This window comes from Podarcis filfolensis, assembly GCF_964270895.1.
Source record: "Podarcis filfolensis genome assembly, chromosome: 7".
NCBI lineage: Eukaryota > Metazoa > Chordata > Lepidosauria > Squamata > Lacertidae > Podarcis > Podarcis filfolensis.
The window spans coordinates 64,874,121-64,896,437 of NC_139603.1; the positions used below are offsets into that span (position 1 = coordinate 64,874,121).

General features: G+C 40.3%; 1 protein-coding gene and 1 long non-coding RNA gene across 7 annotated transcripts in view; one reads left to right on the plus strand and one right to left on the minus strand.

Moving 5' to 3' along the window:
• Positions 1 to 22,317, plus strand: part of LOC310766840 — a 26,439-nt gene continuing 4,122 nt past the window's right edge. Inside the window, exons 1-5 of one of the 4 annotated variants that reach the window (XR_014550436.1) lie at positions 1 to 119; positions 8,915 to 9,011; positions 10,958 to 11,594; positions 17,328 to 17,419; positions 17,954 to 19,705. This is a non-coding gene — a long non-coding RNA (uncharacterized lncRNA). Of the gene's footprint in view, positions 120 to 8,914; positions 9,012 to 10,957; positions 11,595 to 17,327; positions 17,420 to 17,953; positions 20,500 to 22,317 lie in introns of those variants that run through there. The other 3 variants (XR_014550438.1, XR_014550439.1, XR_014550437.1) reach the window with 3 other exon arrangements.
• PIP4P2 (phosphatidylinositol-4,5-bisphosphate 4-phosphatase 2) overlaps positions 3,643 to 22,317 on the minus strand; it is a 25,906-nt gene continuing 7,231 nt past the window's right edge. Inside the window, exons 2-8 of one of the 3 annotated variants that reach the window (XR_014550420.1) lie at positions 15,259 to 15,407; positions 13,277 to 13,383; positions 11,417 to 11,540; positions 9,402 to 9,454; positions 7,463 to 7,553; positions 5,270 to 5,356; positions 5,033 to 5,162 (exon numbers count right to left, since the gene is read on the minus strand). Coding sequence is in view for 2 of the 3 variants with exons in the window: in XM_083623452.1 (XP_083479578.1) it covers positions 5,019 to 5,162; positions 7,463 to 7,553; positions 9,402 to 9,454; positions 11,417 to 11,540; positions 13,277 to 13,383; positions 15,259 to 15,407 (668 nt within the window). In the remaining variant the exon portion in view is untranslated. Of the gene's footprint in view, positions 5,163 to 5,269; positions 5,357 to 7,462; positions 7,554 to 9,401; positions 9,455 to 11,416; positions 11,541 to 13,276; positions 13,384 to 15,258; positions 15,408 to 22,317 lie in introns of all 3 variants that reach the window. The other 2 variants (XM_083623452.1, XM_083623453.1) reach the window with 2 other exon arrangements.

The following is a 22,317-nucleotide window of genomic DNA, read 5'->3' on the forward strand; positions in this document are numbered from 1 at the left end:
CGCGCCTGCGCTGTGCAGGCGGCGGAGGCCGTTGGCGTCACGTGCTCGGTCGCTCGCGCCACCCGGGGTTGACAGACTTGGCTGGAAGGGAGAGGCGCGCCTTCAATCTCTGGTCCTAGGTGGGTTTTTGTTTTTTAAAGGGGAGGGGTCCCCCATTATTTTTTTGGAGCATCCTGGAGTTGGAACTGGTAAGGAGCTGCTCGACATTGGCTGTGGACACCTCGAAGGTTTTGAAGCAGAGGTTGGATGCGATGGCTTTCTGTCATGGATGCTTTAGCTGAGATTCCTGCATTGCAGGGGGTTGGACTAGATGACCCATGGGGTCCCTTCCGGCTCCACAGTTCTGTGATTCTAGGAAGAGCCTGTCCGGGCCCAGTTCTAACTTGAGCAGTCCCGTCTCGGTTGTTTTGCTTTTGCAGAGTATACCGCTTGTCAAAGCGCATTGCTGCTGTGTCCCACATCCTAACAGCGTCATTAATTTGGTTATGTGCCCTCAGTCTTTATTTATTTAGGTACCGCAGCGGCAGGAAAGTAAACGGCATCTCCGTTCGCTCTGGTTTCTGTCAGTGTCCCGTAGCGCCAGAAACGGTTTAGTCATGCTGGCCGAAGGACCCGAAAAGCTGTCTGTGGACAAATGCTCCCTCAGCCTGAAAGCGACATGAGTGCCGCAACCCCATAGTCACCTTTGACTGGACTTAACCGTCCAGGGGTCTTTTACCTTTACCTATTAAATTTTTATAAGGCCCTTCATTCGAGGATCACAGGGCAGTTTATACACACACACACACAGAGAGAGAGAGAGAGAAAAAATAATACCCTCTCCCCTACTCACAGTTAGAAATTAGCCAGAGAACTAGGAGAGGAGGAATGTTTTTGCCTAGCCTGCTGTGGATTAAACCACAGAGCCAAGGACTTGCCGATCAGAAGGTCAGCAGTTCGAATTCCCGCGATGGGGTGAACTCCCGTTGCTCGGTCCCTACTCCTGCCAACCTAGCAGTTTGAAAGCACCTCAAAGTGCAAGTAGATAAATAGGTACCGCTCCGGTGGGAAGGTAAACGGTGTTTCCGTGCACTGCTCTGGTTCGCCAGAAGCGGCTTAGTCATGCTGGCCACATGACCCGGAAGCTATCTGCGGACAAACGCCGTCTCCCTTGGCCTATAGAGCGAGATGAACGCCGCAACCCCAGAGTCGTCCGCGAGTGGACCTAATGGTCAGAGGTACCTTTACCTTTACCATTTAAAGATAGTGGGGAGAGCATTCCACAAATGGGTAGCCACCACTAAAAAGGCGTGTTCTGGTGTTGCCGCCTTCTGGGTTTCTCCTGGACGAGGCACATGAAGAAGGGTACAGTCCTGAAATCTATTTCAGGAGGTACTGGGGCTGAAGTTGCTTATGAATAAATCCCACTGGGTAGGACTTGAGTGCTGTGCTCAGGTCCTGCCTGTGGTTTCTGTTTCGCCAAAGTGAGAACCAAGCAGTATATAAATTTTATGAAATACATAAAGTAACAGGGTGCTGGACGAGATAGAGACCATTGGACTGATCAAGCAGGCCCTTATGTTCTTAACTAATGTGTAGAACTATGGTAGACATCTACTGTATAAAATGGAAAGTGGGTGGAGTCATGTTTCTCATTTTGCTGCATGAGCTTATGTATGCATAAATCCTGCAGCATTCAATGGATCTTCTGCTCAGGTAAGCGTGCATAGGATTACAACCTAACAATGGAATTTTGTTTAGTTTTGTGGGACTTACTCTCAGGTAAGTGCGTATTGGTTTGGAGCTGCAAGCCTATGCACACTTCCATTGTGCCTTAATGACCACAGTGTGATTGCACTGTTGGAGACTAAATGTAGAAAGGATGGGGAATGAAAAGGTTGAAAAAACTGCTTAAAGCAATGAAAATGAAGATACGTTTTTATTAGACATTTAAATTCAGGTCAGGATGAAGCTGCATATGGATTAAACTTACATGGAACAACTTAGACTGGAGTTTTTGACCCCAACTTTTCCAGGTTATGCTTTTCCTTTTAAGTGCTTCAGCAAAATCAGTCCATTGTCTGTTTTGGACAATACTGCGTGCTGGCAGTAACTCCAGGCTCCACAGCAGGCATCTTTCTCAACACCTGTTGTTACAAATCAACATCAACATCAAGTGGAAATAAAAGGAATTGAACCTGGAATCTTTTGTATGAAAAGAGTTGCCATCTTCTGTTTTTAGAAATTTTTACATCTTCCATTATGTGGCCCTGGTCTCATGCATTGTTGCTTTCGTCCAGGGGAAGAAACAGAGCTTGGATGGCCATTTGTTGGGAATTGTTTAGCTGTGATTCCTGAATTGTAGGGGATTGGTCTAGATGATCTGTACCTTCTAACTACGTTTCTGTAGACTCCTTCACATTCTGCTCAGTGTATATCATTGGCAGCAAGCTACACTCTGACCCTATGCTATTATTCAAGGGCTTTTATGGTCCCTTCAGGGTCCTTAATTCTTAAATCATAAACTGTCTTATATACAGTTAACCTTCAGTGCCCACCAGCTATGAGAGAGAGGCCTTTCATGATGAAAATATCACAGCAACTCTGGTGGTCTACATTTTCTTCATAGTGTATCCTTGCTCATTTCACACATGCACTTGGGAACTTAAAAGATTTTACCAAAAAAAACCTGAAGTCCATTATGACTTTGGCAATGAGAAAATAGTCTTATCATAAGGTTGATATACTATAATATAGTGCCAATTTTACAACTGGCTGTTCCATTGCCCTTATAGATTTTTCATTTCAAGCCTCAGGGTTGATAATGTTTCTTCATTTTACGAAGGTCTTGGAAGTATTCCAGATGAAACCTACTTTTAGAATGTCCTTTTCCTTAACATCCTCAAGTTCCTTTCGGTTGTTATTCTGGTCACAATAAACAAATTTTTGGTGATGTTATTTCTTTGTATATTTGGTCAAAACAAAGCATTGTTATTATTTTAAAAATTTGTTTCAAAAAACTTGATGTGTTGATTTTAAATCCTATGACATCTAGACCCACTTAGTGTGTAGCATTATTTTTAAAAGATCAAAAACAGAAATGCAACAGCACTCTCTCCAGGAATAATACATATAAAGCAAAACTTTTAAAAAATGTCACTGAAAGACCTGGGTAAATGAAAAAGACCTTCAACTGCTCCCAGAAAAAAAACCTCAGCACGTAGTAGCCATATTTTGTAGTAGCTGGAGTTTCTGTGCAGCCTTCACAGAAAGCAGCATATACAGTGCACTAGAGTAGTGGGCTCTTATAAGAGCATTGTTTCATCAAGACACACCTATTACCATTTCCTGTATAAAATACACATGTATGAACTAAAAGTTGCAGTGAAAAAGACTTGCTTGTGGTTAAGTGGCAATCATAACCAAACTAACCTAGGAGTAAGCCCCATTGAATTGAATGTGATTTACTTCCGAGGGCCTGCATTGGTGATTAATGGGTTAAACTATCCTGCCTCATGGGATTAGTCACTGTACCCCATGGAAGAAAGATTACCCCCTCTTGTTCTTCACAGTGTCTTTCCTATGAATCCCAAATCACTGGCTACTGGCTTACAAGTTCAATGAACCCACCACAGAGGTTCCCCAATGAGAATCCAAAAATAATAGATTTGAATAATAATCTTTATTAGTGTATTTTAAAAGGTACATGGTAATCCTGAGCTACTGCTTTTGTACATTTAACATTATACAAAGACTTTCATTTACAGTTTGAAGGATACATTTATTGTGCTCCAAATCCTCACCCAAGCATCACTTTGCCCCCAAACAGGAATATAGATCACTGAAAATATTATGCACAACCCTGGAACATTCACGTTTATCTAACCTCAACTCCCATTATCTAAGGACTACTGTAATCTAAAGGGCTCAGGGTATTCCTTCAGAATTTTAAAAAACACTTTGTGTAAAACTTCAAAGATGGGCAGTGCAATAACTGGTCCCCATAATTTATTTGTGACCTCAAGAAAATCATCTTTAGTTGTTCAACTAGTTTTCAGTGTTATACTAACCAGCTATACATCTATGGAATGATCAGAGTAACTGTTTACTCTATTTCATTTCCTATTAGTTAGTGTAAAGCTATATTTCCCTTTGCAGTGACTGGAAAATTATTTTCCTATTATGGAAAATAAACCACAATCCAAGCAAACTGAGAGGTAACCCAACATCACCCTATAGTCATCTAAATTTATAAAACAAGTCATATCAAATGCTTCCCTTACTTAGACCCTGTAAAGGAACTCATACAAATTGCTAGCAATTAAGTTCCATTAATCCAATCATGGCTTTGCCTGTAAAAAGATAAAAAATATTAAGTGCCAGGGTCCTTGAAAGAAAGAAAGAAAGAGAAAAAATTATCCAAGCTGAATTTTAATTGTGTTTAAATTAACGTTTTTCTTAAGATGGACTACCAAAATATTACACCTTGACTTGGAAATTTGAAAGCATACTGTGTTTACAAATGGTGACACCCTAGCAAAAGCTCCATTCTTCAAAATGATGCACACTTAGTAAGATCACTTTGTTCTTAAGTAGAAGTTACAGTAAGCAGTTAAAGCAAAATGCTTATTGCTTAAAATTTTAAAGCAGGCTGCTTTGATACAGTTTGTAAGTGTACATACAAATGTGAAGCAATTGTAGAAACTCAAACACCTTGCTTTTACATACTCATCTCAAATGGCACAGACTGTTTAATATAGTAAAAGAATACTGTAGTTGGAATTGAATTCAACAGTACTTTTAAGACAGATGTATGATAGTGTAAACAAAGCTTTAGTATTCAGAGGTTGGGAATCTAGCAGCAAAACAAATTATTTGCATATAATGTAGTGCAATGAACATTTGTTCTTAAAGGACCCCCAGCCTTATAACTATCTGTAACAGAATGGAAATATTAAAAGGAAAAATATTTAAGTTACTCAGTTCATATTATCAGACCCTCTAGAAATCTCCATTTTCTATAAGAAAGCATAAGGAGTCTATGCAAAACTGTGTTCTGGATAACTGACTTTTATGGCTCCCCAGTAGCAGGCTCGAATTAGGCAGACCAAGCCTAAGAGGTAAGCAATAGCCCAAGAAACATAAGTGGCATGAAAGTTTCTGGCAAAATCTTGCGTACCAACCTGTTAAAAATAAAAAGAACACCAATTAATAAGTATCATTTAAATCTTTAAGGTGAAGCATTAACAATTGGTATAAAATTAAAGGGGGGGGGGAGGAATAACACAACCTTATAGGTTTCTGAAGCAATTGCAATCTGTTCTGAGTTAATTTATTTGGGACACAGATAGCCTTATCCTATTAGCACATCAGAAATCTATTGCCATAGAGTAACTCAGTAAGTTACCAGGATTTATTTTTTTAGTTTTTACCCAAAAGAACATGCTGTTTTCCAACAGACACAGAACACCAATAACATTCTAAACAATGGAAGTACTGTATAGGGTACAGTGGTACCTCGGGTTACATATGCTTCAGGTTACATACGCTTCAGGTTACAGACTCCACTAACCCAGAAATATTACCTTGGGTTAAGAACTTTGCTTCAGAATGAGGACAGAAATCGTGCTCCGGCGGTGCGGCAGCAGTGGGAGGCCCATTAGCTAAAATGGTGCTTCAGGTTAAGAACAGACCTCCGGAACTAATTAAGTACTTAACCCGAGGTACCACTGTATATGATTGGTCAAACTTACTGAGATGTCCATAATAATTACACCATAAACAATTCTACAAGTTTGCTGGAGGTGTACTTGCCATCATATTTAGTTTAACAATAAATACAACCCTGATCACCACAAATTTTGTATTTTAATTGTGAAATAAAATAATAAATTGGACATTAAAAGTTACCATTTTAAACCTATATTTTACAAGTTACATTTATTGTTTTGGAATATACTTGCTCTTCTTAAAAAAGAAAAACTTTGGTTGGGGGGGTGAGAATCTAATATTCCAACTCCCTTTTTTGAGGAACTCTGCTATTCCTGCTACAGTTCTTGCCTCAAAGCCTTGCCTTTAACAGCTTTACAATATAGCAATTACCCCCTCCTGCTGCTGTCTTCAATGGGTTAAATGCCATTCATAAAATATATAGGTAAAAGGTAAAGGACCCCTGGACTGTTGAGTCCAGTCAAAGGCAACTATGGGATGTGGTCTCATCTCATTTCAGGCCGAGGAAGCATATTTGCATGCATAGTAGACAATGTGGGGAATCACCTCTTGGGTCAATATATATGTAACTTTGTTCATTTGGGAACAGTGCACTATAAAGTTACCATAAAATCTTTCGGGGGATGTTGCCCTTTCACAGTTAGGTCACAGCTTCCCAGGAGTAAAGAAGTACGGTACTTCCATGCGCATCTGCAGTCCAATCTTGCATATGCTTGTTTTCTAAGTTCAGGCGGACATGCTCCTATGTTAAGTGTGTATAAAACTCCAGCCTACATCAGTGCAGCAAGTTCCTACTACAGTTCCAAGTATCATGGGAGAATTCATGCAACAAGGCACAAATAAGATGAAAATGGACATAACTGTAACTCTATAGCTATTGATTCTTTTCGTGATCAGAATAGAATATAAGGAAGCCAGGAACCACATTTTTTCTGCATTCAACACACTGGCTGCACTTTCTTTGTTTAGACTGACATCACCAAGGGCATGAGCATCTGTGTGTACAAATCACAGCAGAAGTTATCTAAACAAAAGAAAGGTTATTTTAAATCTCCAATGACTACATATGTTGAAAGCTATTCAATATCTCCCTCCTGGCAACGTGGGCAAGGAAAGGGATACCCATCTGCACAGACTGAGGATAGAGATAGCCCCAAACTACATATAATAGTGATAAAGCCAGGTATTTGAGCATAGATCCACCATCACCACATGTTCCTTGAGCTGTGTGTGGAATGTACAAGACAAAATCCTTGCCCCTGCTATCTTTTCCCCCAACTCTGCTCCAATACCCTTTGACACTTTAAATCGGGATGAGTACCTCAGTCTGCAGAACTGACACAGAGGGGCAGCGAGCTTTGTTGAGCTGCTCTGCTGACATGCAGTAAAGCTACCCATCCCTGCTTTAAACCACAACACCGGATCCAATTTAAATTTGACTGTGGAATACCACTGGGGAAAAACATGGTTCAGCTGTTGCAGTGTGTAGTTTGGGCCACACTAGGGGCCTTTCCCAATGACACAGAAAAGTTTTCCATTTTTATTCTGAGATTATTTTGCAGCATTATGATGCCATGCATGATAATATGAAATGTAGGAATGAGGCTTATAAAATACATTTTGATACACACTAGCTTATGAATCCCTTTAGGACACATAAGCAAAGAGTCCCAATTTTTTGCACCACTACAACAATACCACTAGCTCTGTTCAACTGCAGGATACCATTACTGATTCAATTTAGATTACTCACAGTTAATCCAACTCCAATGAAGATAAATATCATTCCAATTGTAATATATGCACAACACCGTCTTCGTGGAAGTGCACATCCAACAGAAGAACTGCAAACAAACAGTATGCCGCAGCGAGAATTTTAAAAAACCAAAAAACAGTTTTGACTTTTTATAAAGGATTCATTAAAGGGTATACATTCTACATCTCCTCTTATAGAAGTTATGAGTTTAAGCTTGTTAGAGTCTAATCTCAATCTGGATTTCAAAGTTACACCACATTCTGGAGCAAGGAAGGCTACAGATGTCCCAATTAAATTCATAGCAGCAACAACATTGCTTACCAAAAAATTCTGTAAGCTGTCATGTGATTGTTCAAATGCTCAAACACTCCACTAAAAGCCCAGAAAGGGCTCATATGCCTAGCGTGTGACCTATTATTATTTTTTAATGTTCCTGGAATGCTTTTTAATTGCCTGGTTTATGCAGCTTTACTACAATAAGTAATTTCAAAGTATTCAAACTAAAAGATGAAGGCCCCTGGATACTACTTAATGTGGCTTGTACCTTGGTGCCCGGGGCTTTCCATTGGTCCTTACTTAACTAAGATGAATAAAACTACTGTGATTTGAAGGTGATTTGAAAATTCTGTAGTTTTATTTAGATGAGCTTCATAGGTCACTTTTGTTTTCTGCACACAGCTTATTGTCATGTACAAAACTTTATACATGTCATGTTGTTTGAACTATTTTGCACCTCCAGCGTGGTTAAAATTACGTATCTATACCAAGTATAGAAAGTTCTGCAGCAAGCCCAGTTATCAAGAACTATCTTGAGACTCTTCATTTTCCTCCCTCATTTTTTGTTCCTCCCTCACTTAAATGGCTTCAAAATGTGGAAGGAGGTAGAGCGTTCACCTCACACAAGATATACCTGAACCAAGGAGTTTCCAAGTTTTTCCTGTGCCTTAGTCCTCTTCCCATGTTATCATTTCATGCCACCCTTCACTCCAAAAACCCCATCAGCTCCCCACCCTCTCCCCTCTTACCCTTGTGCGCACACCCACTCGTGCTCAGCCATGTACCCTTTCAACCTGGACTGGGCTCACATGCTGTCTGGCCACAACTTCCCTACCCTGTGTTTCACCACTCTTCTGTCAGTATGGCAAGAGGTTTCACACCACCACAAGCCTACCACGTCACTAAAGTACCATAGGAATCTGGATGCAATTCCTGTTCTGAATTATAGTTAGAAAGTTGTAATATAGCTTCATTTTAAAATGTGCACACGACCATTTAGTCTCTGTAGCATCATGAAAATTAAGCAAAATTTCTTTCAAAGCTTTTCAATTGCAAGAATGATACAGTGCAAACTATTCACTCATTTTAGTAGCACTATTAGATGTCATTGCCACTGTTCCAGGAAGGCTGTTCTCTTACTGATACTGTTTTGTTTTGTTTTTTTGTTCTAAGCCTATTATTCATCGTCAAGAAGTGTTCCAGTAAGAATGTCTATCAGGTTAATCTGTAAGCATTATCAAAATGACCATCACAACAATAATCAAAACAGGTAATAAATTGCTTTTTATTATTGTTTCTAGTTTAATTTAATTGCTGCACTAAAGAAAGTAGCGTGCATATTTTTCATATCAACAAAGAAAAACTTATTTGCTCTTCATATACTTGCTCCAAAACTGTGGTTTTAAAAATACCATTTCATGCTAAATAGGAAATTAATATTTCTTTCAGCAACTGTTTCTCTCTGTATCCAAGCATTTCCAATTCAGTAATAATTTTCAATAGTTTTTGACTAAGGAAAATTAGAAATGACAAGAGAAGGGTGCATTGACATTCATTATCAGCATTTACAAATGTTTTGTCCAATGACTGAGGGATTATATTTCAAATACATATATCCCCCAAAATAACAACATTAGTAGAAGCACTTGTTGAGACTTACATTTTTTTGCAATGTGGGCACTTTGCCAAAGTGTTGAATCTCAGTTCCATCCACTGTAATAAATAAGGAAGGAAGTGCTGAAAAAATGCCAGTATGAAAACTGTTTATTTTGCTTCGTGTTAAATGTCACTGGGAATCACAGCACAAGATTTTACTTCTCATGCTTCATTAGTTTTTATTTCTCGTTTCCTTCCGTCACTGGGATGCCCTTTTGCAAGCAGTATCCCCACACTCTGTGGTTTGGGATTTCCTAACAAAACGATTTCCCATGACTTGCTGCTTACTAGGATGTCTGACGTACTCTACGCTCTGTTTATAAATGGCAGTAGCACTTTCATGTCACTAATGCAGCTATTACTCTTCCTTTGAAACTAGACACATGCACCCCCTAGGATTATATTGTTGGTACTCCTTAACAGTTCTTCATCCTCCAATTCGTATGTTTATTTAAAAAACCATGTGGCCTCTGGCTAAGATCAGGACCTTTTCACTCAAAACTGCAGTCCCAATGGGAAAAAAACCCTACTGAACCTGCTATTAGTACCAATAGAACGATATAAGAACTCTGCTGAATTATACCAAAGGCCCATTTAGTTCAGCATCCTGTTCTCACTGTGGCCAACCAATGGGAAGACCACAAGCTATACCTGAGTGCAGTAGCAATATCGCCATCTGATTTCTGGCAACTGGTGTACAGAAGCACACTTCCCCAGATCCTGGAGGTAGTATACAACAATAGTCTTTTGCTCCATGAATTTGTCTAATCCCGATTTAAAGCATTTCACATTGTTGGCCATCCTTACTTACACCTTGGAAGAGCAAATGCCATAGCTTAACTATGCAGTGTATAAGAAGCACCTCCTTCTGTTTGTCCTGAATCTTCAAACTTTCAGCTTCACAAATCTGGGCTCGGACAACATGGTAGCCAGAGTCTTAACTTGTTTTGCCTGTGGTGTGTTAGCAGCTGGAGCAAGAGAGGAGTGCCACAGGAACTTTTGAGCAGCATACAGCTTATTCACATTAAACCAGTGATGTGCAACCTTCAGTCCATGGGCCAAATTAGGCGTGCCAGGCTGTTTTGGGCAAACAATGCCCAGCATACCTACACTTAATGTCATATGCAGACAATTAATATATAACAATGGTTGGGTAAGGGACATCATCATGCAGACTACAGTTCTTGCCCTGCCTCTGCGGCATTTAAGTGCAGGTAATTCCATAATACAAATATCTAGAAACTTTTTGATGGTACATCACACCTAATATTATGCCTTGTTATGCCTAATATTGTGCCATATACATTTGTGGTGTTAACTTCCTTTATAGCAACTCTGTTCTTTTCATGGTAATGATGGAAATAATTAGTAAGTTATCGAAGTGTGACTGCACTAATTCAAACTTGTTAGCAGACAGCTTATGCAGTTAAAGATGGTTAATGGAAAACAGGCTAAATTTAAGTTTGGTCTAATAGAAATCAAAACCATCCCACTTCCCTTTTCCTCCAACTTCAAGCATTGATCAAGATCACCCCCTTTTGTCTGCAATGTTTTCCGCAGAGAATGGTCTCAAGAGGAAAGGGCAACTAAAGAAAGGTACCAGAAACGAAACATGGCATGATTAAGGAAATTGTTTAAAGTATTAACATCAGAAAAGATCTTAAACCATGTCAAACTATTTGTCCATCTAATAGCCCATTATAGTCTACACTGACTGCCAGTAGCTTATGGAGAGGACTTTTACATTATCTGCAGCCTAATTATTTTAACTGAACATGCCAATGTTGAACATCTCCATCTAGACAGAAGAAAAACCATATTCTTAGATGAAAAGCTAACATTTTATTAGGGAACCACCCCAGACATTGAGACCAGCTCTAGCAACTGGCAGAAGAGAAAACTAAAACACAGGCTGAATATCCTAAGGGAGTTACAAAGCCAATTGCTTGACAAAAATGAGTTGGTTCTTTGAGAGCAAATAGTGATGCCTCTCGTATAAGGCATTTGGACTCTACTTACCAGGAATGTATTTCCACAGTGCCCACACACCACTCTAGTGCCTTCTGGCTGAACAGGAATTGCAGGCTGTGCTGGCTGCTCCTCTGGAATCAACATAACTGGACCAAGATTAATGATTCGCCTACTGTATAGAGAAAAGTAAACCCATCATGTCATTGTATACAGCACAGAAAAAAAGGTATTCCCTAGCCATATTATCTTCAACAATGAAAGCTTGTTCCGATTTGGCCCACCTAAAATGGGCCTGTTCTAGCATCAAACCCCAAGCAACATTTTAAGATACAAAACAGATAAGGCAAAACTGATAAGGTTACAATACAAACCTTTGTTGTAGAGATGCATACTTTATGCATTAGTCCTCAAATATATCACCTTGCTCACTAGGCACTGATATCTAAGTTGAATACATTGCCTTGAAGCCAGTCTTTCTCAAGCAACCCTACCACCTTGTAACTTGAATGGCCGCAAAACTAAAGCAGCAATGTATGCACTATCTAAGCTCCATACCATTACACAGATAAGCCACCATTCTACTCCTTGGCTGAACCCTTTCCCAAGTGCTTGGATGCATTATTTGTAGAGGCAAATAAGCATGTACAGAATAAGCAATGTACAGAGCCCCACTGTTTCCCCAAATGTCATCAGTGTGTCAGCATCAATAACTAGTGCAGTCCTTGGAGCAGGAAGCGACAGAGGCTCCTACTACTGGAAGTAGGGAGTAAGGTGTTACACAGTCTGAACTGGGGCTCCTAGCATACATCCTATGTTCTGCTGCTCCTATACCAACACAATATAGGATTAGGCATTCCATAAAACAGCAGTGTGCACTAATACATTGGCTTACTGTGTTTCTCCTGGATATACTGAAGTACCCTCCTCTTTCCTATGCTTCTTCATTTTGATTTACTGCAATACTAAACACTTGGGACCAAAACTCTACTGAATATATTGAAAATTATTTCTGAACAAACATTCATAGACTTGCACCATTACTGCCTATTACATAGAGAGGTCTTATTACTTCTGTGTTATAAAGAATAAAATTAGTATTAAATCAATCTGACTACATTCAGTACATAAGAAGTGTTTACTGGAGAAAAGATGGGTTATTTGTAGTTGTTAGGCAGTCACAATACTGTAATAGCTGTGTATCTAGCAGTTTCCCACAGAAGTACCTAGCTGGTCTGCAAATAAGGCCCCTGCATACAATTTCAGCAGGTGCAGCAGTCAGGGCCAATCAGCTGATCAGCACTGACAGCTACCCCCAGGGTGGCAGGGACTGGCTACGGGGGGGGGGGGGGGGGCTCCTGACCAGGCACTCTGGAGTGCAGTGAATCCCAGCAGCAGCTGCAGCCAGTGACAATCAGTGCAACTGGTGTCAATTGCAGCCCCTAATTTTGTAAGTTTCCTCGGTGAGACAATCCCAGCGGGACATGTAATTGGTAATTTTTTAAAAAAATGTGCCAAATGCAAGCCCCACCAGCTAAGAAACCATTGGGTGTGCGGTTTAAATGCACCCAATGGTTCCTTGGCAGCCACTTCTTTACTTGTTTCATTCCTAATATCAAATATGATGTTTTTGCCTTTTATCTCGTGCAAGAGGCATCCGTCTTTCTGTCTTTCCCATGATCTCTAGCACAGTAGAAGCAGAAGTTATTTTTCTTCTTTGTCCTTGGTAAAGATTGATTTAGTTCTGCAGAGGTTAGCAGCCACAAATTTATGTGAAACATTAAACAGAGAAATAGCCAGAGGCAATATTCTTTTTTATTCTTTATACTATTTATATCACAATAGTCAGACCATTTGTTGTGTGTGAAAAACCAAAGAGAAAAATCAAATTATAATTTGGTTTGCCCTTACCAGTTGGGTCTTGGACATCCTATCCTCCGTGACGTATCCTTACAGATAAGCAGACAATTACACGGACATCTAACATACTTTTTCCCTGAAGGAGGGTTTTTGATTGGCTACACAAAACAAGAAAAAGCAATTACATATATAATGTACCGACTGTCAAAAGAAAAATATTCCACAGTGATTAAACAGACCGACAGAAAAGTTAAAACTCAAGGTGGAAGACTACATAGATATTCAAGGCACAGCAACTGATTCTAGCATGGTGATATTTCAAATAATTTAAGGCAGGTCTGTGCCAGCACCTATTTGTTAGAACACTTTTTACATTTCTTTTACTTCCTTTTTGTTCTTCATTCACTCTTTAGTGTTGAGTGCAATCTTGAGACTAGGCAAAAACTAAATGTGCAGAAATGATAGATTTTACAAGGCTGAAATAGAGGGGGCCAAAGGGAGGATTCCACCACTTATTGGGCCATTTCAGAGAGAGGAAAAAACAGAAATGTGATGAATATTAGTCAAGGTGGAAGAGGGTATGGGATATGAACAATCCAGTTTAAAAAGTCAATAGAAAAACTGCAACAGTGGGAGGGAAGTGTTAGGGCAATAGCTGGCATGCAGGACATTACAGTATTCTGCTAAGAAAAGAAAAACAGACTGCATGAAGTTAAAAAAATATGTACTTCTATGTTTAAAAAATAAACCACAGGCAGCATGCCACTGGGGATGGACAGAGCACAGGATGATTGGACTCCACAAGCTGTTTATGGTACTATTAGGTACAAATCACATGAAAACAGTTGTTACACACGCATATATATCCTTACATACCAATAGTACTTTAATTACAAGTTAAAGGAAGTGCTGGACAAAACAAAAGCAGTTAAATAACAGCAATAAAAATCTAAGCAAACTTCAAAAACAATAACAAAGATTATAATCCTATGTACAGGTGCACATGCCAGCCACATGAGCATAAATTAGACATAAGCATTATGGATTGCATCCAAAGCTGTGCTAAATATCTCCATTACAGGAAGGATTTATGCTTGTTGAACAGAACTTCTCTGCATACACGCCTCCCACTAAATCTGCTCTGGGGTTCCCCCCAACCCTCTGGAGCAGATTTGGGGAGGCTGTGCACAGGATGAGGGGGAGAGGGAGTTTTGTTGCACAAGTCTAAATCCTTGCCCCAACAGAACAAGTGCATCGAATACTGCCTTACGTGTCAAAGGGCTGGACCAGCATTAGCCAGTTATGTGTTAATACAGAAAGTTTGTGGACTGGGTGCACTTATTTTAATGTTTTTATATTTCCATTATATCCAGGTTTTTTATTTTTAAAGATAGAAATGTAAGCAAGTTAATTTTAATTCCCACCATCACACACACACAGTAGAAAAAAAGAGAGGTCCACCATCTATTACCCAGCAGTCCAAAGATCTCACTTCCCTTTCTGTATCTGAAAGTGCATCTTCTAATTGTCATTCTTGTTTGGCTATCTATTTGGACATATGGACTGCTTATATTAATGTGCATGTTTAAGCCAGGATTGATGAATTATTTTTTATTGTTAATACGAGCAAGTGGAAGATGCTCTTTTTTCTTTCTCTTACATTTTAGTGATAATAGTAGGCAGTCAGAATTTTACGCTCTTAAAATGGTGGTTTGGCAAACTATATGATCTGCATAAAGCACTGCAGAATACAGAAACTGACCACACCTGGACTGGACTGCAAATAGAGAAGCTACTCATTCAGGACTTAATTATAGGCCATACTATCTCCATAAATGTAGCGTCTATGAATTAGTCACATCATCATCTGGTTACTGTTTTCTACTCAAAGTGGCTTTCCTTGCATCCAAATGATCCTCATACTGCATGCTAATTCTCAGCTGCTGAGCAGTCACATCAATGTGAGTCTCTTCTATTGTGAAAGGGCATAATAAAACATGTCACGAGAGCGAGAAGCCCGCAAAGTCATTTACCGTAGCTTCATTGCAATCTGTGCATTTGACAACATGCTGGTGAAGCTTCCCTTCCAAATTGATTAATGACTGGCACACACGGCAATTTATTACAGGAATTCCACTGGCATCTGGGCTGGCAATGGCAGTATACGGTGGCGGAAGTTCTGCTGCAAGGAAAGGATGAAAAGTAAAATGCATCAGAATAAGCAAACATGTGAAAGGGTTGGAGAATAATCCTAGCAATAAAATGAAAGGCAAAGCATCATAAGAATGTAAGAAGAGCACTGCTGGATCAGACTAGAAGCCCAGCAAGTTCAGCATCTTCTTCCTACACTCAGTGTCCAGCTAAATGTCTGTGGGAAGTCTGTAAGCAGGATAGGAGTGCAATAACACTTTCACCACTTCTTTACAAGCAAGATACAAGCTATCAGCCACTGATAACCTTATTTTCTGCAAATTTGTGTAAACCCCTTTTAAAGGCATTTGCGTTGGTGGCCACGACTACTTATTGTGCTAGTGAGCTCCATAGTTTAACTGTGCTGTGTTAAGTACAGTGGTACCTCGGGTTACATACGCTTCAGGTTACATACACTTCAGGTTACAGACTCCGCTAACCCAGAAATAGTACCTCGGGTTAAGAACTTTGCTTCAGGATGAGAACAGAAATTGTGCTCCAGCAGCGCAGCAGCAGCAGGAGGCCCCATTAGCTAAAGTGGTGCTTCAAGTTAAGAACAGTTTCAGGTTAAGAACGGACCTCCCGAACGAATTAAGTACTTAACCCGAAGTACCACTGTACGTACTTCCTTTGGTCTGTCCTGAGTGTCCAACATGCAGTTGCACAGGCAATATTAAACTAATAGATAACACCAACCTTGCAGATAACCCACTTGTCCATTATGCCAAACAACACCTTTTAATCAAGGAACAGACAACTGCTGAAATCAAGACATTGTTTCACTTGAGATAAAGTACAACAGGGACTAAAGTAGTCCTCTCAGTTCCCTATCAATCTCGGCAAAAGGAAGTGCAAGGCGAAAGCGAGCAGACTAAGCCAAATTACTCTTAGGGCAGAATGAGTAACATCTCACAGATGATTAATTCATCTCCTATTTAAATTTCAACTCTCCCTCCCAGCTCTCAAATTAAATGGCAGTTCGGAAATCAAATAGCCTTGTTGAAGGCATGTCATGGTACCAAAGTGCTCTCTTGCTCTCCCCTGAGCTAAATCTGAGAAGAAGAAATGCAAACATGTAATTTTTTTCCCTCCTGGCTTGTACCCCAATTGAGAACAAAACAAAAATTTTTTTGGTAAAATAAATATGGCTTTTCTTCCACAAAAATAATCACAGGTAACAAAAAAAGCTAGTGTATGATCTTCCATTCTGAACTCATACTGTCCCAAGAGGAGTGAACTATGTCCTTTTTCTGAGCATTTGAATATGCTGTCAGGAATAAACTCCTGAGCATTTCTCACTGCATTTCCAACTCCTTGTATCACAGAGGTATATTATTACGGTACCTTAAACCACCCTTTCCCCTCCATTTACTTGAATGGCTGAAGCAGCTTCTTTTTCTCCACCAAGTTGCACACCACATGTGGTTACAAAACTAGGGCATGAGAATACAGGAGCTGCAAGGACATCCCATCACTAAGCCGGAAAGCAATATGATGTGACAGAACAGCTCCAGTAACACTGCAAGCATTTCTGCAATACTGTAAACAGTTACAAGCAGGGAGGCAGTTGGACTACTGAAGGGTTAGGTATAGGAGGCAAACATTAATTCCGTTCTTAATATCAAAAATGGTTAATAAAAAAAAACCTGTGATGCAACATAGCATTGTAGACTCTGATAGGAAATTAGAAAAAGAAGCCTAGATTTTATAATGCTTGCCATCATCATCACCACCACCCCACCAAATATATAGAACAAGACTATGTAAATATTTCATATATGTATCGCGATATCAATAAATAAATTTTAAAAAATAGAAGAACAATGAGTAAAATATAAGTTTACAACTGAGCATGGGGAAAATCAGAGGGCATGCAAGGATTTCAATACACCAGAGTTTTTCCTTTCTGTAGGGCTACAAGTGAATTGTGTGTTCCTGGAGCTCCAACCTGACCTGCAAAGTCCATCCACAGATAATCATGGGCACAAGAGCAAAGCCTGTTTGGTGAGTCCTCCCAGCGGAGTTTATGTTAAGGTTATGTTTTTATTATGACCTTTTTGTATTGGATCAGATTATTGTAAGGTGTGTGATCTTCGTTGTATATTTTGTCATTGTAAACCGGCTTGTTAATAGTAATAGAGAAAGGCGGTATACAACTTAAAAGTGAAATGAGATTGGGCGGGGGGTGAACTGCCCACAGTACAAAATGTTCCTGTTACTAGGCTTTGTGTGCGGTTCTGTCCAAGACCCTTGACGTCTCCTTCCTCCCCAGGGCTCTGCCAATTGTGCCTCTCATTCACTCCAGTGCCTGCTTTCCAGACATATATTTGCTTGTTCTTATACCAAAAATAGTCTTCCAAGCTTTCCTTGCTAACCCTCCTTACAAACTTCATTGATTCCCAAACAGCCCTTCCTTCTTACTTTACACAACAGTTTAAAGCCCCTCATCCCTCTGCTCTATGCAATGTTTCCCTCAAACATAACTGACTTTTCACTTCTCCTACAAAACCTTTGTTCTAACCTCCTTTGCAAAAACAGGTCCTTTATCTTCTGGAGAATTTGCTTGCCAGCTTCAAATGCATTTGTGAAGATTTGTCTAAGGTGTAAATCACAAGGAACAGAAAGAGGAGCAATTGATTATAATACAGCACCTTGCTAGGAAAGGTCAGTCATACACCCAGAGCTATCAGACCAACCCTTCAGGAAGATGCACAAGTCAACTATAAGCCCTCTATGTCGATTCAAAGTTCTGTATAGTGTCAGGTACACTGCCAATGCTTCATAATTATACGGACTACATATTTACCACAGATTTAAGGTCTAAAATGAGGAACAGCATCAATAAGCACAACACAAGGGCTTTTGGAAAGGAGATGTTCTCACAATGAACAGCTTTGATGAGTCTTTGGCAGCTTCTGCTGAAGGTATCATGGGATGTTATAACTGCTTCTCTAGCAACTGACATGATATCCACATGAATCGAACTATAACTTAACTGGTAGCATCCAACCCCGAGAACAGAAAACTCAAGTTATTTTCATACATCACTAGAAAGATGCACTCTAGCCATACTCTTGGGATGGGGATTTGATTCCTACAAATTCTCCCTGTACAGATTGGAGCTAATTGTACCAGCAGATAAAGGCAGGGAAACTTAACCTCTGTGCCCTCCTACCAATGTGTCACAGATAGTCTTAAGCACAACAAAGTTTTATGGCACCTTAAAGACTAGCATGTTGACATGGCATAAGCTTTTGTGAACTATAGTTTACTTCATCAGGTACATGCACCACAACTGACTGTATCCATTTCTTCATGTTCATGCTCTGTTCTGGTTTCGGCACTTGAGTCTTTCCTGCATATGGATATTTTTCATAAGGGACAGGCACTATATTCGCAAAGCCATTGGAGCAGCAGGCTAAGTATTGTCTCTGCTCTGATTCAAAGCAGCTCTCCAAGGACTTGGGCAGAGATCTTTCCCATCTCTACTAAAATGCTTTTAAAAATGTAATTGGATAGGTCAGAGATTTAATCTGGGACCGAATTCTACCACTAAGCTACAGCTGCTCCTTCATCAAGAGGACACTACATTTCTCAGAAATCTAAATTCTGCATGCACAGAAAAGTGTCTCCTATGTGAGACATCAAAAGTATCCGCCTATACTCAGCGACTGTGTTTACCAACAACTGTTTTTGCAAGTCACCAAAATTGGCATAGAGAGACTCAAAGTTGTGCCAGCTGGAGAAGGCTGAAAGTATTCTTCACCTTGGCTTGGATTCCCAGGTGCCCTTTTCTACAGAATAGGGCCAATAAAAGTTATCAGAAAAGTATGTTGACCTCTGATAGTATTAAAGCCTAAAGAAATCCACCTGAGCAATTTATGGCAGATTGTGTAAAATAGGGGGAAGAGCTACATTTGTCAAAATATGTTCAACATTTCTCCAGCACTTGATGTCTTGAAGAATCCAAATATAGTCCAAAAAGTTTCCACCAGGCAATTCCTAACTTGAGCCAAGGGGCAACAGTGGCAGCTGTTCTCAAAGACATTTCTGCACAGCCAAGTCATAGAATCATGGAGCTGGACGGGAACCTGTGGATCGTCTAGTCCAATCCCCTGCCATGCAGGAATATGCAGCTGCCCCATACAGGGGTTGAACTTCCAACCTTGGCATTATCAGCACCATACTCTAACCAACTGAGCTATCCAGGCTGACAGGGAGGAAGGAGTCTTTTTGCTTTCTGGCTCAAGTGGAGAGGCTGTTGCAGGCCCATCAAACTGGGAAGCACAGGTAAGTGAAGGCAAATGGACAGTGCCTCACCCTCTTTGCCCTGCCATCTTTTCCAGCCTGCCTGTGATCATGCTTAAGATCTCTCCTACTTAACCATGACCTATAACCATAGGACAGACCTTGGCTGCAGATCATGATTAAGAAGAGAGCATCACCATGATCCGCAGTTCGGACAACATGCTAAGCCAGACATGGCATAGCTGCCTCACTGAGCAGAGCTAAAAAGCCCAGAGAGGTGCAAGTTCCTCTCCAGGAGCCAGTGCATCCATGTGGTCATGGTAAGTATAACATGTGAACCAGGTCACCCTCCATCTGGTCCTACTGTACACGTTACGATACAAGGAAACCTGGTTTCCTTCAGCAGTAGTGGAGGCAACAGTGGCATTTAGCTTAGTCAAGCAAGGTGCATTGTGAACTGGGCAAAAGGTCAGCACAAGCTTACAAGAACCTTGTAAAACATCCATTTAGAGGATCTCCAACACCAAGTTAGTAGCACTTCAGGAGTTTATTAGGACAGACAAGTAAACAGAAGTAGAAGCTAGGTTAGGAAAGGATCCTGCCACTGTTTCAAACACTTCCTGGAACATAAATCAAGATTTGCCAGTAACCTGAGACATAAAGATGGGTCGATGTATTATTCAATAGAGAATATACTGGCAGGGATGAAATGTGCATAAAACTCTTCCTTTTGTTCCCTGTTTTCTGGTTATTTCCAGTAAGTCTTGTTAGTTTTACAAGCTACAAGCCTTTCCAGCGTCCTTGAAGTAATAAAGTTTGATTCATACCATTGGCACTAACATTGAGAGATTTATAGCTGCTTATCGACATCAATCAGCCACTCTTTTAAAAGGGGAGGTAGGAGATAATTAGGTCAAGCAAGAAGTAAAACCAAAACTCTTCTTCTTTTTATCTTAGATCCAATTAAATAATGGGTGCACATTTTCATCTTTGGTCAAATATGAAGCCAAGGATGGGAGATACAAAACACCTATATTCTTCTTTGACTTATGTTCAGAAGAAGCCAGTGTTTTCAAGAATAGTATTCCAAAATTCTACCCAGGCCGGAACCACATCAGAGTGACAATTTAATCAGCAATAACAAGAGTAAGTGGTCCTCGATTAGGTGGAATCACATGATACATGAGTGGGATACTATAGATTCCCATTTTGATGAAAGGGGGGAAATGTGGCAGATGTAAATGTCAACAATTAAAATATTAGATTAGCATAAAACATAGCATGGTCTACCTGTTACTATCTGGTGGCCATAGATAGTTATCACTAGTTCTCCATTATCGCCACCTATTCTCCACTGACTTATGAAGTACACAGGTATGCTCAGCTGCAGGAAGACACATCACTATCAGCAGGATCTCTGCTTAAAGAAAATGCATGTGGACAATCTCATTCTTCTGACAAGGCAGAACTCATTACACTAACAGCGGCATTTTGAAAAGGAGATACCGGAATGAAGCAGGTTAGCATCTGTATGCCAGCTCTGACAGGCTTCCATTAAAATAATTAGCAATCTTATTATCAGGACACACAGAGACAAGGCTCCTGCAATCAAGGCCACTAGATGCATTCACTGCTCAGGAGAATTCGAAATGGCTACAGAGAAACCACAGCCTTGACACAAGTGTTGACATCTAGGCAAGGAAAGCATTTGCAAGCTTTTCGTTTTTGAAAAATGGGAACACTCCTCAACTGATCCCACAGATTCTGCCTTCAGTATAATTTGTTTTGAAGTGTCTCTTTTGTGTACAGTTAACCATGTGGCACAATTGCTTTGTATTAACTGAGCAAGGCTGCAGAGCCCTATTTAGCAAGAAGTCTTTCAGCTAGTCACTTGGGCTTGCTTTTAAAATTGTACATAAATCAAGACAAACTTCAGTACCTCATGCACGAATTACATGAATTTATTAAATACAGAACACCCCTAGCATCCTACACCTAGTCTTCAGCTGGGGAAACTGGAAGCTAGCCCCATTCTATATGATGTTGTAATGGATGGCGCTCTGGGCAGGGAGCAGGGACGGGTTCAAATATGTTGTCAAATTATAAAGCTCTTTAGACCAGCTACTGACTTGGATCTTAACTTCCCTGAGCAGATTTTCACTCATGCAATGGACACTTCTTACCTCTCCTGTCCCACTGTGTCCTCCTGTGCACCACAGAAATCCACTCCAGAGGGTTGGGGCACCCTCAGAACACAGGACATGGGCAGGGGGCAAGCAGTCCCCCACTTGATTTTAAGTGGCGGGTTTGTATGAATGCCAAGAGCAGTAAGGCCAGGTGGAGTTGCCACTTTTTAGGCCAGTGAAGTGAACACATTTGGAATTTGAGATTGTGCTATGGGCACCACCCTCTCTGGTTGTGTCTTTCCCCCATCTCCTGAATCTCACTCCCCTTTCTTGATGGTCAGAAAGTGTACACACGCACACTTGTAACTTATCCATGATCTCTGGGGTAGAAGTCGGATCCAGTAGTCTTAAAATGAATCTTCTTGAATTGGCATGATTTTACATGGGAAGCCAAAATATGCACCATCAGATAAAGTATTACACTGGTAGGCTGTCCAGTAAAAACCACATAGTTCTTGTCAGCACCAC